Source organism: Gymnoscopelus microlampas (genome assembly GCF_963454915.1).
Source record: "Gymnoscopelus microlampas genome assembly, chromosome: 14".
Taxonomy (NCBI): Eukaryota; Metazoa; Chordata; class Actinopteri; order Myctophiformes; family Myctophidae; genus Gymnoscopelus; species Gymnoscopelus microlampas.
The window spans coordinates 15,884,723-15,901,221 of NC_139951.1; the positions used below are offsets into that span (position 1 = coordinate 15,884,723).

The 16,499-nt window shown below is 45.4% G+C and overlaps 1 protein-coding gene across 1 annotated transcript in view; it reads right to left on the minus strand.

Annotated features, from left to right (window-relative positions):
- The window catches only part of fmn2b (formin 2b), a gene marked incomplete at its 5' end in the record, with an annotated part of 102,891 nt that extends 86,998 nt beyond the window's left edge, over positions 1-15,893 (minus strand). The window contains 3 exons of the mRNA XM_084078199.1: positions 3,463-3,644; positions 13,381-13,652; positions 14,203-15,893. Of these exons, the coding sequence (XP_083934325.1) occupies positions 3,463-3,644; positions 13,381-13,652; positions 14,203-15,893 (2,145 nt within the window). The remainder of the gene's footprint in view (positions 1-3,462; positions 3,645-13,380; positions 13,653-14,202) is intronic.
- Between the last annotated feature and the right edge of the window lie 606 nt (positions 15,894-16,499).

Sequence of the window (16,499 nt, forward strand, 5' to 3'; positions counted from 1 at the left end):
GTGTCTATACGCGTATCCATTGGCGAGTCAAATTAATTTAAACACATCAAGGCAGTCAACAAATAATCCATTATACTGTAGGGGTAGACAAAGCAGCAAAATAGCATCCAAGATTTCTCCATAGTTACAGTATGCATGTAGTGTCTCGACTTCAGATATTGATACTTCTCCCCGTCTCTTCCTCTCTCTCTTCCCTGCTCCGCCTCTTTAAATGATTGATACATCTTTTCTATCAAATTAAAAGTCCTGTATCCATGCAGATGTCTCATGGTTGTTGAGGCTCGTCACTCAGCCTCTCTGTAGCGGGACGTCTTCCCGTGATTTGTTCCATTTCTCCTGGCCCTCTGTGAATTATGTCTCCATCACTCATTCATCTTTTCTTTCATCCTGTCCATTCATCTATCCTTGATCTGAGCACTGATATCCTGTGTCCTGTGTGAAAAGAGCTTAAATTCCCTCCGCCACTCACTGCGTCCTTCGTCACAAAAATGATCACAACTGTGTCCCCTGCTCCTCTTCCTCAGGCCTTCACCGAGCCATCAGCCCTGTCCGGTCCTGCATGTCCTGAAAGCCTTCATCCCATGATACCGACTCCTCCTCTTCTTCAGCCCTTGCTCCGCCTGCATCTCTCTCCCCCCCTCCCTCTCTCTCTCTCTTTCTCTGTCTCTCTCTCTCTCCCTCTCTCTCTATGCTGGGGTTGCAGCTTTCTCTAACAGGCTGCAGTATGCAGTCAGATCGGGTTCTGCTGTGGTGACGAGGAACAGGCTCCGGGTGGGGACAGAGATGCTAGAGAGAGAGAGAGGAGGATGGAGGGAAAAGTGTGTGCACATGTGTGTGTATGTGTGCAGGCAAACTTGGGTGTAGGCCAGGTGAGAGTTTGTGTTGGGACCACTGTGTCTGTGTGCGTTGACTGCGTTCGAGAGAATGAGTGGGTTTGGGTTAGAATCTATAATCAGAATGTGTGTGTGTGTGTGTGTGTGTGTGTGTTTGTGTGAGAGCGAGCACGAGAGCGAGAGAGAGAATGAGTGCATTTAGGGTAGAACCTATAAGCGAGAGAGAGAGTTTGGGCTAGAATGTATAAGTGAGCAGGTGGTACGTGATATAGATGAGAGAATATGTCCGTGGCAGAGGACAGTCAGGTCGATGGCTGGCAGGGCTAGTCTGCCTTGTAGAACGTCTGCAGCTTGTTTTAGCTCCAAACACACATGCACCGTCTCAGGTTTCTCTCTCCGTGGGCTGTCATGTGACGCAGGTGACACCAGAAAGGTGCTGAAGTCAACAGTTTTAACCTCAGCCCAGAGGCCTGCAACATTTATGCTGGATCTTCAATCCTGCATTTACATGACTTTATCAAATTCCAACACCATACTGCAGTGGTTCACTAACTTTAAAATTCTACGGTCCCCTAACGGGTCCATTTGGTTCGGTTTGTACACTGTCAGAGTTACAGACTTGAAATGGTCAATTTAGAACCCCATCAAAGAACCCAGAGAGTCGATGGAATCCACTTTGAGAACCACTGCCATACTGTACACCTCTCAGAGTTGGGCTACTGTTCCTGCAGACAGTGATCCGACATGGGAATACAGGAAAGAGTTTTAACCACAAACATATGATCGAGCCCCCCCCCCCCCCCCCCCGCCTCAACAATCTTCGCCGAAAATAGCCGATCTACAAGCTGCCAAATGTTCGCCTATTATGTCCCAGAAAACGTTTGAGCGGTTTCCTGTGCATCTCTGAAACTACACCCAAGTTGTGCTGAAAGATGTATCGCAGTGATACAGTGAACTCCCTGGGGTGAAATTTGAGAATGTGAAAATAACTCTTTACTTTCTGGTTTTACCTGCTAGCCTAATTTGCCTGATATTGTCCTTGTTCCCAAAATAGCCAGAAAGGGGAAATATTCTCTGTCAATATGGGTTGTACGGGCCCGGACGGTTGGCGTAACCATCGGGGCACCTAGGCTCGTAATCCAGCCTGTCGCGGGTTCGACTCCCGATCCCGACGACCTTTGCTGCGTGTCACACCCCCCCATTTCGCCCCCCCTACTCATAAGCTGAGTTGGTGATGCCCGCGATCGAACCCATGACCTTATGGTCCAAAGGCGAGAGCTCTATCGACACACACTAAAGAAATACATGTCTGAACTGTCAAACAAGTCTATGAAGCTACCGTATGTATGGAATCTATGAAAAAGTTTAATTTGCAACACAATTTTATACAATATGTAGTGGGGGTCCCTGCTTCATCTCTCTCTCAGCTAAGGGGTCCTTGGCCTGAAAAATGTTGAAGACCCCTGCTATAGACTACGATTATCATCAACAATGAATTGAAATGCACATCAACACAACAGCATGAGTGGTTCTCTTTAAGGGAACACACTGAACTGATTTTGCTGGGGACCCTGTAGAACCCCCTCAAGGACCCATGGGGGTCCCTGGGCCCCACTTTGAAACCCACTGATTTAAAATCCCTGACGCTAGTCTGTAAGACCAGTTCCAGCTACAGTATGACAACACAGTGAGGGCTAATGGGAAAGGTACTATGCAAACTGGACAGAATCTTGCACAATGCACAGATGGCCAACTCACACTGGGAGACGCACATGCAATGGAGCACACACAACTGAGGGGTGTGTTGCCAAGAAGCAAATTACATCAAGCCAAAAGAGCCACTCATCACCTAACAACAGATTGACCAATCATCTCCTGAAACAAGCATCATGTGATCTCAAACATCTCTCACATCAGTACCCTATTTCCATGGAAACGTACCATTACAGAGCATGCTGAAAGAGAGGGATTTATACAGAAAGTTCACACAAGTTCAAAATGCATTGTGATGTGATGCACAGCAGGCTTATAGATCTGCAATTTATTTATTTTTACATTTTTTGGAAAATGATTAACACAAATCTTCTTTTATGGGGTGTCTCATAACAAACACCATGAACTTATCCAGAGCAACTTACTGTACAAAGTGCAAGGTCAGAATAAGCTCCATGACCCCAAGTCAACCAACAATGGGCTGAGTGGTACCTAGGATAGCAAGTAGACATAAACCTAGCATCTGACTAAATACCATGCTTAGCATCCATCTAAATAACTTAACAAACTGACAAACCTGCTACTGTAGTACAAAACAAAGAGAACTCTCTGCTGCAGTGCTGTCGCAAACCAACAACATAAGGACTGGTGATCAGTGGTGGACAGTAACCAAGTACATTTACTTGAGTACTGTACTTAAATAAAATGTTGAGGTATTTGCTTGAGTATTTCCAATACTTTTACTTCTACTCAACTACATCTCAGAGACAAATATTGTATTTTTACTCCACTGAATTCTGGACTTTTACTTGTAACAGAGTATCTCTATATTGCAGTATTGGTACTTTTACTTAAGTAAAGAATTTGAGTACTTTTTCCACCACTGCTGGTGATATAAGTATAGTTTGATACTTACGTCAAACTTAGCTGTAGCTGCTGTGTTGGTGATCTGGGCGGCGCTGCCTCCCAGCTGTTCTCTGAAGCAGTCAGTGAACGGCAGCAGAAGGCCCATGGCCAGAATCCTGCCACACAACCTCTCCGCCTCCTCTGGCTCCGTCTCCTCCTGCTGCAGGAAGAGCTTCTCCAACAGGGTGCGACCTGGGCCAAGACACGGAGGGAGGAGAGATACTAGATGTTAGGGATGTCAACACGGCATTATTCAAGCTGTGTGAGCTGACAGATGACTAATTTATACTAGAGCCAGATGTCTCTTACTTAACACCGATGCTGATCCTGATTTTGGATAGTCGTAAGCCCACTGTTCACCGATGTTTTGACCGAGATTGTGGGAAAAATATCTAAGCTAATTTCAAAAACGTTTGCACTGGCATTCCCAATTTAGGTTATATTCACTCTTGCAGATCAACAAGCTCCACCATTTCGCTCTAGGTGGGCTATTTCTGACGACATCTGTATTTTTGATTACGACTTGATTCAAGTTTTTGAATCAAGCTTAATCTAAAAACATCAGCTACATAACTCAATCAACTGAAAACCCTTTTGATTAACGGCCTTAGGTGATTCCTTTGTTCTGACCAAGATGTTGGCGACAAAACTGTCCTGGCCTAGCGAGGGTGTCTGCATAGCCCACGTTGTTTCCTGCTGGTAAGAAATGTATATAATATAAAGTGACTTTTAGAGGACAAAAATAGAAATACGCCTTAGGGCTTTATTGTGTTTTTATCCTCTGTGATATTGTGTCTGTATATGTTGTGGGAAGTGCTCTTTCTTCTTCATCACCAAATAAATTCATTCATTCGTTCACTGTAAGAGACATGGAGAGATCTTTGGATGGAATGGGCTGCTCTTACGTGGACTGGTATCTATTTTTAGAAGAAGATATCAACAAGCAACAGAATATCTCGCCTTGCGAGGGAGAAAGAAATGCTGTTGGTGTGCTTGATACTCTTCTGAATAAACTTCCAAGATATGCATTCATCTTCTGCATGTACAGTATATATATATTTTCCAGTAAAGGTAATAAGTATCTGGTCAGTGTGTTACCCTTTCAGCTACCCGTCCACAGAGCATGTAAATAGAGAGGTGTGCCTGATTTATACTTTGTTGTGCATCGTGTCACGCACTGAAAATAGCCCATCTACATATCGTCTGTCGGGTGGAAACCTCATAATGCAAATGAAACGTTTTCTTTTCAGGATTAAAATTCAAAAATGGCAAAGTAGCAGATCTACAAGCTCAAAACGCGCCGCGCCGTGTTTCGAGCTTGTGGATCGGCTACTTTTGATGCTTTTGTGTGACGCTGAATTGTGATAGGTAAGGTAAGTAGGGCATTAATTAAAATATGGAGATAAGAGTTTTCTGACAGACAGCAGCGATAAACAACTTTTACTAGTACCTGTGCACACAAGATGTAAAAACAATATAGAACACGGAACCCTGATCTACATGCATTATGAATCTTATAGATGGTCTATTTTTGGTGTATAAGTATAAATCAGGCTTAAACTTGGCTCAGTAGTCTTGATACTGTGCACGGAGTAGAATCCTCTCCACTGCAGTGAGGTACGTCACAGCCTCCTACTTCCCATTCATCACCACTGCATTTGAGTTTATTACTGCAGCCTCTAAGCCAGTCGTTGAACAGCAGATGTCACTGACGGCTCCAGGTCTGTGGTGGGTAAAGTTACACTACATTTTCATGACCTTTTGGGACATAAAGTAATTCATTCTAAACATAAAGAACTCTCTGATGGCTCCTGGTCTGTGGTGGGTAAAATTAGACTAGATTTTTTTTTTTACGACCCTTTGGCTAAATGAAGCAATTCATTCTAACCATTATAGAAGATAAACCGCAACCACTTCAATCTATTTATGTTGGTATTCCATTGCATGTGTATGTGCATGTCTGTTTGTCTTTCTGTCTCTTGAGTGTTAGTATTAACAGTCTTTTGGTTTCTTTTGACACCACTGATGAGTCATAGTCTTATCTTTCTCCCATCTCTCTCTCTCTAGTTCTCACATCGCTCTTTTTTCTTAGCTTTTTTGTATTCTTTTACATGCCACTCCTGCCCTGCCTCTGCTGCAAAATATTAAATGTTAAAATATGAAAATATTGTGAAATAATGAATATCACTGTCCAGTCCAGAAATAGCATCAAGTCATACTGTCCAGCTATGCAATTATCTCATGCAAAGTGGTGCTTTGGACACACAGAAATGGCACATTTATAAAGCATTGCCCTGGAGACGGTACAAGCCAGCGAGGTACTGTAATTAACTGTGTTAACATTGCAAGCATCTTTGTAGATTCTGTTAATGTGTTAACAGGACCCTATCCAACAGTAATACAGAATCACACTGAATCTTCTCACAACCACTCCAATGGCCTATTTTGCACCACTGTATGATGGCGTTGTGGACCAAAAATAGCCAATCTATAATGCTCACAACCTTTCGTGTACTTATAGATTGGTTATTTTCGGTTTGTGATGCCGTCATACTAATTACACATACACCCATATATACATACGTATGCACACACAGACACATATCATTGGATTCAGAATCCTATTCTCACCGGATACGCACCAGGACTAAGAGACTGAAAAACAGCTTAATATTTGCAAGAACTGTGACAGCATTGGTGGACTCAAACCCCCCCCCACCACACACACACACACACACACACACACACACACACACACACACACACACACACACACACACACACACACACACACACACACACACACACACACACACACACACACACACACACACACACACACACACACACACATCCAGTGGTTGGTTTCTTTGGTTGGTTTTCTAACTTCTTAGTTTAGATGTATTGTATGTATTATGATGTTCTTATCTTTGACAACAGACTTTTATGACTTGTGGCATGACTTATGACGGTCCTAACAGTTTATTGCATAATGCTGCTATTTGAGGTGGGTGCACTAAACAAAATGTTGTTGTATTCTGAATACAATGACAATAAACATCTTATGTTATTACTTATTGGTATAAATCGGGCTTGACGCTTCCTTAATGACCGTGGCTTTATCCACTTGCTTTTCCTTTCCACCCTCCTCTCTCCATCTCTCATTCCCTGTCCATCATCTCCCCCTTGCATACGCACACTCTGTTCCATCCTGTGAGCCATCAACTTGACAGGTGGTTAACTGGAGTATAAGTGTGCGGTCTACAGTCTGGATGAGGCGTTGGGCCATAGGCCGTAGGGCCAGACACGGACTGCCGTGTGAAAGGTTTCAATAGACTATTTTAAGGCAACTGCAACAGACTGATGTGGTCTACAGTAGTACTGTCAGACGAGGGGTTTTAAATATCCCTGTGAAACACTCAATTACCTAGAGGGATTGTTTTCCTACTCCGCTTGCTTGCAGCGCTTTTGCAGAAATGCTTTGTGTTATTATCAATTCATCATTACCAGTGGTGGGAAAATTACTCAAATGTTTTACTTAAGTAAAAGTATCAATACTGCTATGTAGAAGTACTCTGTTACAAGTAAAAGTCCGGAATTCGAAATGTATTTGAGTAAAAGTACAAAAGTATTGGTATCAAAATGTACTTAAAGTACCAAAAGTAAAAGTACTAAAATGTTTGAAAATACGCATCGCGACGCGTTGTGAGCTTGTAGATCTACTATTTTCAAATAGCCTAGGTATAAAATAGGGCTAAAGTGGTTAATTTATATCTGAAAGTAACTAATAACTAAGTAAGTAAAAGTGCTGGAAATTGGAAATACTCCAGTAAATCAAAATACCTCACAACTGTACTTAAGTACAGTACTTGAGTAAATGTACTTGTTACTTTACACACCACTGATCATTACTATATTGTAATTTAGTGTAATGCCGATGGCACCAAAATACTACTCCAGTGTCTAAGTGGGTAAATGTATATGGACAAAAACATAGCCTTCTTGGCAGAGGTCACTTATAGCTGTCAAATGCCCAGTGTAGGTAATTGAGTTACTGAGTTACTCAATTAACTGTACCCTCTAGGTAATTGAGTAACCCCATTCCTAGTTGAAGCCTCTCTCTCCCCCATTACACTGTGTGTGACACCTCCATTCCTAGCCAATAGAATTAAAACCGTAAGCCCGTTCAACTGAACAGTGTTCAGTTGAACAGGCTTTCGCTCCATTGGTATCATTAGTCGATACGAGTTAACAAGGATCAGTGGAGCGAAGCAGGTCAGATTTTATTGATGAGAGTTTGAGAGGACAATGTCAGGAAAGGGCCTGAAAATGAGGGGAAACAACTGCATTAGTTATCAAGCACCAAACATTACTTAGGAATGTATGCTTTTTAAGGAGACTGATTGGCTTCTAGGGCTGCAACTACCAATTATTTTATTTACATATTCTATCGATTACTTTTTCAATCAAATAATCTTAAAGCGCTTTTTTTTAAAGTTTAAAAAAAGTAATATACTTATCAAGTCTGATTAACCACTTACGCCCTATTTTATAGCCTACTCAACCGTATTGCTCTCAGTGACGTATTGAGCTTTTAGATCTGCTATTTTCAGTATTTTTAAAGATTTGTGAAAATATCTGAAAAATTATCAATCTCTTTCCCCCAAAATGTATTCTTTTATTAAAATGATATATATTATATATTCAATTAAATTGATTAGTAACTGTTGCACGCCTATTGGGATCCCAGTGACGATTAAAGTCTGAAATATGTAACATCTGTTAACATCTCCCAAACAGTCTCGCTCTCAGCCAAATAGCAAAAAACTAAAATGGTGTCAATTTCCTCTATCTGCTGAGAAGTGGAGTTAAGCGGCTCACTAGGCAGGAGATTAGTATTAACAGTCGTTATAATCTGAACACCACTGCAAACCGAGTGGGGCTTGGCCACGGCCATATGACAAGTGCAATGCAACGTGGCGTGAAGTGCACTTATCTTGGTGCAAACGCTTGTTCGTTGGTATATAATGCAGTATACTGCTGCTCACATTATATTGATTACAAAAGATCAGATACACAAGGAATCAATGTCAAAAGTCGAGATCACAGGATCCTTATTTACCTAAAAAAAAAAAGGGCATTTGAGATTAAATGAGTTGAAATGAGGTGAAAAGCATCTCAATGATTCCATGTGGCCAGTTTTATATCAGGCCCTGGAGGGAAGTGACTCACTGTCTCTCACCCTCACGCACACTTATAATGAGACAATCATGCACAAAGATGTTGTTCCTTTCCAGGGAAGCGGTTTTCTGCAGAGTGTAGGCATAAAGACCACAGCATACCTGCCAACAGGGTGTTATAGGAAAAACAGAAAATCAGCACCCTGAGGGAATATGCATTTCCTATTTTCACTGAACAGCTCTTTTGCCTCTACTGTATATTGGTTGAAAAAAAAAAGTTTTTAAATCCCCTTCATTGACCATCAAGTTCCTGGTTTTCTCTTTTCAAAGTATCAACATAATAAACAGCCCAAGTGCAAGATAATGCAACATTTCTCATTTGGGTTATTCTTAGTGGTTCTTATAACGTTTAATAGAAGTTTTACTCCATGCACAGTAATACTAAAATGTTATCTTACAACCAAATTATACGCAGACACATTTTACATTAGTAGTTTTAAATTAAACGTGACATGTGCTTTCATTGTGTATACAGATTCACAGCCTGGCAGCCTTCAAAGCAGCCTGGCTGTCTAGATGTGAAACCTCAACACTTTCACAGTGTACTAACGTACAGTATCTAATCTATTTGTTATGCTATTGAGTTAAGTGCACGCGTACGTGCAAGAGAGAGGGTGTTTGTGTGTAAGGTTAAGCTCAATGTCTATTGATGAGATGCTGTGTGTTTGGCACCCCTCCCCCATCACAACCTCTCTGCATTAAGCAGGTTTCCATGGCAATCTTCCCACAGCATCCTGCCTCTTGCCTAGTAGCAGCATATCCTTGTCCAAAACCAACGCAGACACTAATGCCTTTCTACCCGTGGATCCCCTCTGAAATATTAACGTGTCCCACCTCTCATGGGTGGCTGGGGAATTAGAATCAATACCTAAAGATCCACCGAGCATGCTCAGAAGAGGCCATCTGACAGAGGTAGCGGAATGGCGCGTCTCTCCCTTCCTCCCCCTCCCTCTCGGGGGTTGTGTGTCTGTGCTGTACTGTGTCTGTCTGACCTCATGGCCCTGCTGTGCTCTCAACACCAAGTACTCAGACAGCACGGTTATAGTACACAAGAGTGTACTATTATTATTGCAACCATTAGCCTGCAGGACGGCGAGAGATGGGGAAGAGATGGCTAATACAGAGATGGAATCACAACAGATACAGAACGGGGGAAAAAAAGGAAAAGAAAGGATCTACTGTAATGCTTGGTTAATTATAAATAACTAGACCATACCCGGTCGACGCATCCGTGGGGGGATATGCGCACATGATCTGGCAACCCGGGAGGCAGTTCGTCCCATAGCTGGGCAGCCCCGTAACCATGGCGACAGTGTTTTACACATAAACGCTAATAAGAAGCTGAGATTTGTTGAAATCGAAAAACGGGCTTCACAGTTAAGTTCAGATGGTAATGGTCAATGGCTGTGTGCAAAATCAGAGCAATTGGTCCAGCCACTGAGGAGAAACGGGTAGCTTCACCTACTCCCACTACAGACCCACTACAGACAGAGGTTACTAGAATTATAGTAGGATTGGTTAATTTATTGTGCGCCGAAAACATCAGCTACACAGGATCAGCTGCTTTCGGCAAGCGACACCATTGTATGAAGTGTAATTAGGCTTAAAGAGAGGAGATCCGCTGAGCATGCTCAGAAAACGGCCATCTGACAGGGGTAGAGCAATGGAGCGACTCTCTCGCTCTGTAGGGGGGGGGGGGGTGTATCATGTGTGCTCTGCACTGTGTCTGTCTGACCTCATGGTCGTGATGGGCTGTCAACACCCAAGTACACAGACAGGACAGTTACAGTACAATCGACTGTTACATCACTGTCAAGCCAAACCCAATCAGACAGCACTGCCTGAGGTCAGCATCTCAATGAACAGCTGAATGACACCAAAACTAACTACAAAATCAGTAGGCAATGCGTTTTAAAGTCACCTCTAAACAAAATCTAATTCAAATTCATTTAAATGTTAATTTCCAGTGCTGTAGTTCGTTTGTTTTTTGTCATTATGCATTTTTCCTAAGTTATTTCATCTTTTTCCTAACATTGATATTTTCATTGATTTTCCATTTGAGTTGAGTGGAGGTTATTACTCTGCAAGTTAACTAGATTTAGATTTAATTAAATCTATACACAGCAATGATTATACACATCTCTAGAAGATTATATAATACATGTAACAATCTATATTTTCTGTAGCACCCATCCCTTAACTCATCTCTGGTTAGCAGATTTCCGTTTTCTGTTTCCAGAAAACACTATCCTTTGGCAGGTCTTGCGTGCACAGTTCAGCAATGCCACTCTTGGAGCTGCTACTAAAAATAAAAACGCTGTTCTATAGATTTCCAACCTGCTTCTACTATTAGCCTGCCAGACAGCGAGAGATGGGGAAGGAACGGCTACTGCACAGAGAAGGAATCACAACAAATACAGGAACAGTTAACATACTTCTATTAGAGATGCATGATACGGAGGAAAGAAAGAAATGAACTAATGTAATGTTTAATGTATACTATATTGCAAGTCTAAAGATGCACAAATAGCTATCTACAGGATCACAATGCGTCAGATTTTTGGTGAGCAACGCCACTTTACGACTAAATATAAAGGTTTATGGGACTGCTTAGCTTGATTTATTTATTTATTTTTGCATGCACATTCTTGTGCCTTGTGAATCAATGCCTTGTGAGCTTGTAGATCTGCTATTAACATCATGCAACACCGGCGTGCAACTAAGTATAAATCAGGCTATTAGTCCACTCTGTGTTTCTTAGCTGTGGCCTGTCTGAATGTTGAGTGTCTGGGAGCCGTTATCTGTCCTCTGGCTCTCCTTTGTTTTACTGTGTATCTCCCACAATCTTTACTCCCTCAGTGTCTTTCTCTTCTCTTTCCTCTCACGTCTCACACACTATGTACGCATTTGTACATCTCAATTTGTGTGTATAGTATGTGTACTGTACCATACTTGTTAGGCCCAAAACAGTCTTCTTAAGCCTGATTCATCCTTAGTTGCACAATGGTGTTGCGTGCCGTAAATAGCAGATCTACGCTTGTAGATCTGCCATTTCCTGAGCATGACACCGGCACGCAACTAAGTATAAATTAGGCTTGTTTCACAGAAGACAATGCTGAATAGAGTATGGACCTGAAAGCTGAAACAGCTGTTCTCTGCCCTCTGTGCCTTTCATTCTGTGTCTATGCCATCACTATAGCTGTCTTTCTATCTACTGTATCTCTTATCCATCTCCTTCATTCTCTCTGACAAATATGTGAAAATAATATTCACATGGTTCTATTCCTAACTGGTTTGTTTTTTCCCCCATAGCCTTCCATCTTTTTCTTGCCTCCTTTGCATTTCCTGCACCCCATGCCCCTTGTCTTTTGTCCCTCTTTCAGAAGTAAGTCGGCCACTGTTAACTCATGAGTCAGTCAATGTGTTTGTTTCTCTTTCTGTCCATGAGAGAGAAAAGCTGTTCTGTCTCGCTTGGTGTGAGAGGCTTTGAAACAAAACAGTGCATTCTTTTTCAGCCAGTTCACGCTAAGCTCAATAAACATCACTGCTGACTAATGTCGACTGATTATGCTCGCTATTAAAAAACGAGCCAGAAACTCTCCTCACAAGCTAAGTAACTCTGTTTTCTCGTATAACTTGTTATGGGCCGAGTTGGGTAAAGAAACTGCCAGGTTCACTCTTGATCAGAGTTGTGAAGATAATACAGTACGTTTCTAAAACAGCAAGAAACTAAAGTGAAATGCCACAGATAGTACATGGGAAGTTAAAAGAAATAGACAGCCCCATGTCAAACACAGTGCTAATTCTACAATGGAATACAACATTAAGAGACTGAATCAGTTTGGTGGCACACGTTTGACACAAGACAGACAGAGACAAAGAGAGAGCACAACAAAGACGGAAAGACAGGGACAAGGTCTTGCTCTGTTGTCAAACTGCAAAGTGGGCAATAACAAGACCAAGGCCACAGAGTGTTACTTAACAAGTGTTACTGTTTTACATACTGTTATGGCCTCACCTTGCACAGCTGGTGCTAACTATGCAATCATGCTACAGTACTATCATAGCTCTTGTCCAGGTTGCCTTATACAAAAGAATGCCATGGTGCTGCTGCCCCTTTTCACACATTGTAGTAAAAATTCCAGCCATTATCACCTTCACTTCAACTATGATGTGATGAACATGAGGATGGTCCTCCACCTCGCCACTGGGGCTGGGGTTACCTCAGTTTCAATGTAACCACATGAACCCAGGCGTCCCTATTCTGGGACGAACATTTGGTGAAAATAGCAGATCTACAAGCATTTTTTTAGAAGATATTTGGTGTAGAGGGAAAAAATGAGCGGAGAGGAGGAGAGTGGTATAGAGCAGTGGTTCTCCAAGTGGATTCCAGGGACTCTGTGGGTTCCTTTAGGGGGGTCTAAATTGGCCCTTAGAGGTATGTAACTCTAACGGTGTACAAATGGAACCAAATGGACCCTAACAAATGGACCCTAACGGATCCATTTGGTTCCATTTGTACACCGTCAGAGTTAAGGGGAGACCTTGAAATGTAAACGTTTGGGAACCACTGGTATAGAGCCCTGGGGGACCCCAGTCACAGGAGGCAGATTTCCAATAACCCTAACACGTAAACTGCAGTTATCGTTTAGAGTGAGCCGGGAGATGAGCGTGCTCTCTCTACTCACCGGTGAAGACGTCTTGAAAGCCACAGGAGGATCTCCTGGTGGCAGAGATGGGCTGACTGCCTCCTCTCAACCTGTCCTCGGAGCCTCCAAGGAACTCCCTCGACTCGCCCCCCGACCATCCTCCGTCGTCCTCTTCCTTGCTGCGCCGCAGCCTCCTCTCCGGCTCGAGCTCGTCCGTCCAGTCGGCGGAGCGGCTCAGGGGCCGGACCAGGGACCCGCCGAGGCTCTGAGACCGATGTCTCCGCGCCCGCCGCCGATGTTCGGCGACGGTTCTGACGGATTAAAAATAAAATGTTTGGTTTCTTTACTAAGCGCATTGTACAGTAAATGTGCATCACAGAAGAAAGTCGAGAATAGGAATGATTAAAATTATGTTTAACCCATTAAGGCCTGAGGCCGATTCTAGAAAATGTCTTTTAACGAAAAAACCTATGTTGCTATATCAATGGTTCTCAAACTTTTTCATGTCAAGGACCCCTAAAATGATATGCATTTGGCCGCGTACCCCCATCTCAAAATATTTTGTTCTAGGGACCGCCAGAAGCAAAGATTTGAGTTACAAATATTCACTATAAAAATATATACATTCAAAGATTTGCACACATTTTCACAATTTTTCAAAAAATAGCAGATCTACAAGCTATGAGTTTGTATATCTACTATTTTTGAATAGCCCAAAGAAATCTTAAAATGACACAGATGCATTCCCGGTCTTAATGGGTTAAAAAAGGTCAAGCATTATTCCAACATGCCCTTTGCCCTCACGAATGTAAGTTTTATGATTCAGTAAAATGAAAATGTTCTATGTCGGTACACTCTTACCTGTAAACCTGCTCGTGCACCCTGTGGTGGGAACGGGGGCTCAGTGAGGGGGAGAGAGAAGGGGAGTGTCCGGGCGAGCTCAGCTGCCGCGTGGTGGTCTTGATGTAGGTTGGGAAGATGGGCGGGTAGGGCTTCACCGTGGGGCTGGAGGAAGAGGTGGAGGCCGTGGAGGACAGGGCAGACTTGAGGCGGCGCGTGGCCAGTGTGGGGCTGTCCTGGGGCGGCCACTGGTTGAACGTGACGCTGTTCCTCCTGTGCGGGGGGACGGCGAGGGAGGCACTGGTGGCGCTCGAGTGGTCCGGTTCCGACTCGGCACTCAGGCAGTCCTCCAGGGACTCGGCGCTGGTGCCGTCGTCCAGCCCGCCCTCACCTTCTTCAGACGTCTGCGAGATCACCTCCACTCTCGGTTCATGACCCCCGGAACTCCCGATGGGGCTGTCTATAGAAGGAGCAGGAGCTCCTCCCTCCGTCTCCCCCTCTTCTTCACCTCCTTTCTCCTCCTCGTCAGGGGGCTCCACGGCACTCTCGAACGAGCCTGAGAGGGAAGCTGTGGGGAAGCTGTTAATGCTGGTCGTCGTGGCAACAGGACTAACAGCCACCAACACCCCATTGGTCACCGTGGTAATGGCCGCATGAGGAGGTGGTGGTGATAGGGGCCGCTGCAGCACCGGAGCATGCTGGTCCTTTGTCCCCGTGGCAACACAAAGAGAGGCCTCGGAAGTGTGCTCCTCTGGCCCTCCGTGCTGGCCCTGCTCCCTCGCTCCGTTTAGCTGCTTCACGCGCGCGCCCACCTCCTCCTCCTGTTTCGTCTCTCTGCCCCTCACCTCCTCTGTTCCACCGAGGGAGAGACGCAGGGCCGGGGCCAGGCCGTTCTGCCGAGACGAGCCGGACTGCTGCCCGGTCTCCAGGAATGACAGCGCGTCCGATCCCAGCTCCAGTTCTTCCAGTTCCGGGGTCAGCGGCAGTGGCTCAGGAGGGGTCAACTTCACCCCTGGTGCTGCTCCTCCCGTGATGGAGTTAACAATACCTCCCTGCTGCTGGTGCTGAAGCCTGATGGCCAGCTGGATGTCCGCCAGCAGGTCCTCATGGTCCGCCGCCGAGTGGAAGCTGTATATGTCCGTGTCCGACCCCGAGCTGCCTCCCTTGTGACCTCCTGACTCTGCGGGGGACGTGGCGGTGGCTGCCACCGGCACCGGAAGCTGCGGCCGGCCCTCGCCTCTTCTCAACCCTCCTCCGTTCTGTTTCTCTCCGTCCGTCTTCTTCCGTCTCCTCGTCAGCTTGTCGGCCTCCGTGTCCGACTGGCCCAGCTCGTCGGCGGACAGATCCGGCGTCTTGGTTCCCATAGACTGCGAGTGCGTGCTGTCCAGCTCGTCGCGCTGAGAAGGCGCCAGGACATCCTCCTTGGAGCCGTTGGTGGAGGAACAGGCGCCCGCCTTCCCCTTGAGGTTGCTCTTTCGCTTCCGTATAGAGGAGAAGACCGAGGACTTGGACTCAGACTTGTTCTTCTTCTTGGTCGGCAGTGGCCCGGCGTCGTCCCCTTTGCCCCCGTGCTTACCGTGGGACTTCTTCCCTCCTTTCTTCGTGCTCTCCATCGCCCCATCTCTCCATCCCTCGTCGGCGCTGCTCCCGTCCCCCGACGCCGCTGCAGCGGCGGCTGCAGCCTTCCTTAGCTTAGCCTCCTGGTTGCCCATGTCGGCGGAGGATTTGTGAGAGGTGCCTCCCCTTCCTCTCAGGCCATGGCTGGCCGATGTGCCGCTGTCTGGGCAAGCTCGCAGGCGCTTGTGCCCGCAGAAGCCTGTATCGCTGTGCTCTAATCGCCGCTTCTGTGCACAGGAGTCAAGGAGGTGGGGGGGAGGATGATGATGATGCTCTTGTTGTCGTTTGGCTTTGTGTGCAACGCGCAGCAATTCCTGCTCTCCCCCGCTGTCGCTTTCCTGTGACGGGGGCCCGAGCAGCAGTGATGGGGACGCCGATGCGTACGAGACGTACGGCTGCCGCTCCTGCTTGTTTTTTCTAATGCAAAATGCTTTGATTACCCTACTACGCCTCGGAGCCCTGGTCTCTCTACTCCTCCTCCTCCTCCACTGGTCTGTCTCGCTCTCCTCCCCTCCTCCTCCTCCTGGAGGTGTGACGCAGGCTGCAGCGCGTGCCTCCGGGGCATGCTCAGTAGAGCTCTCCGGCGGACAGGGGCCGTGTGCGGCTGCGCGTGACACAGAGGGAGAGATGGAGGGGGGCTGGGATGACAGTGGCAGGGGCTGATGATGCTGGGGCAAGCTCAATCGTGTGGACTGAGGCTC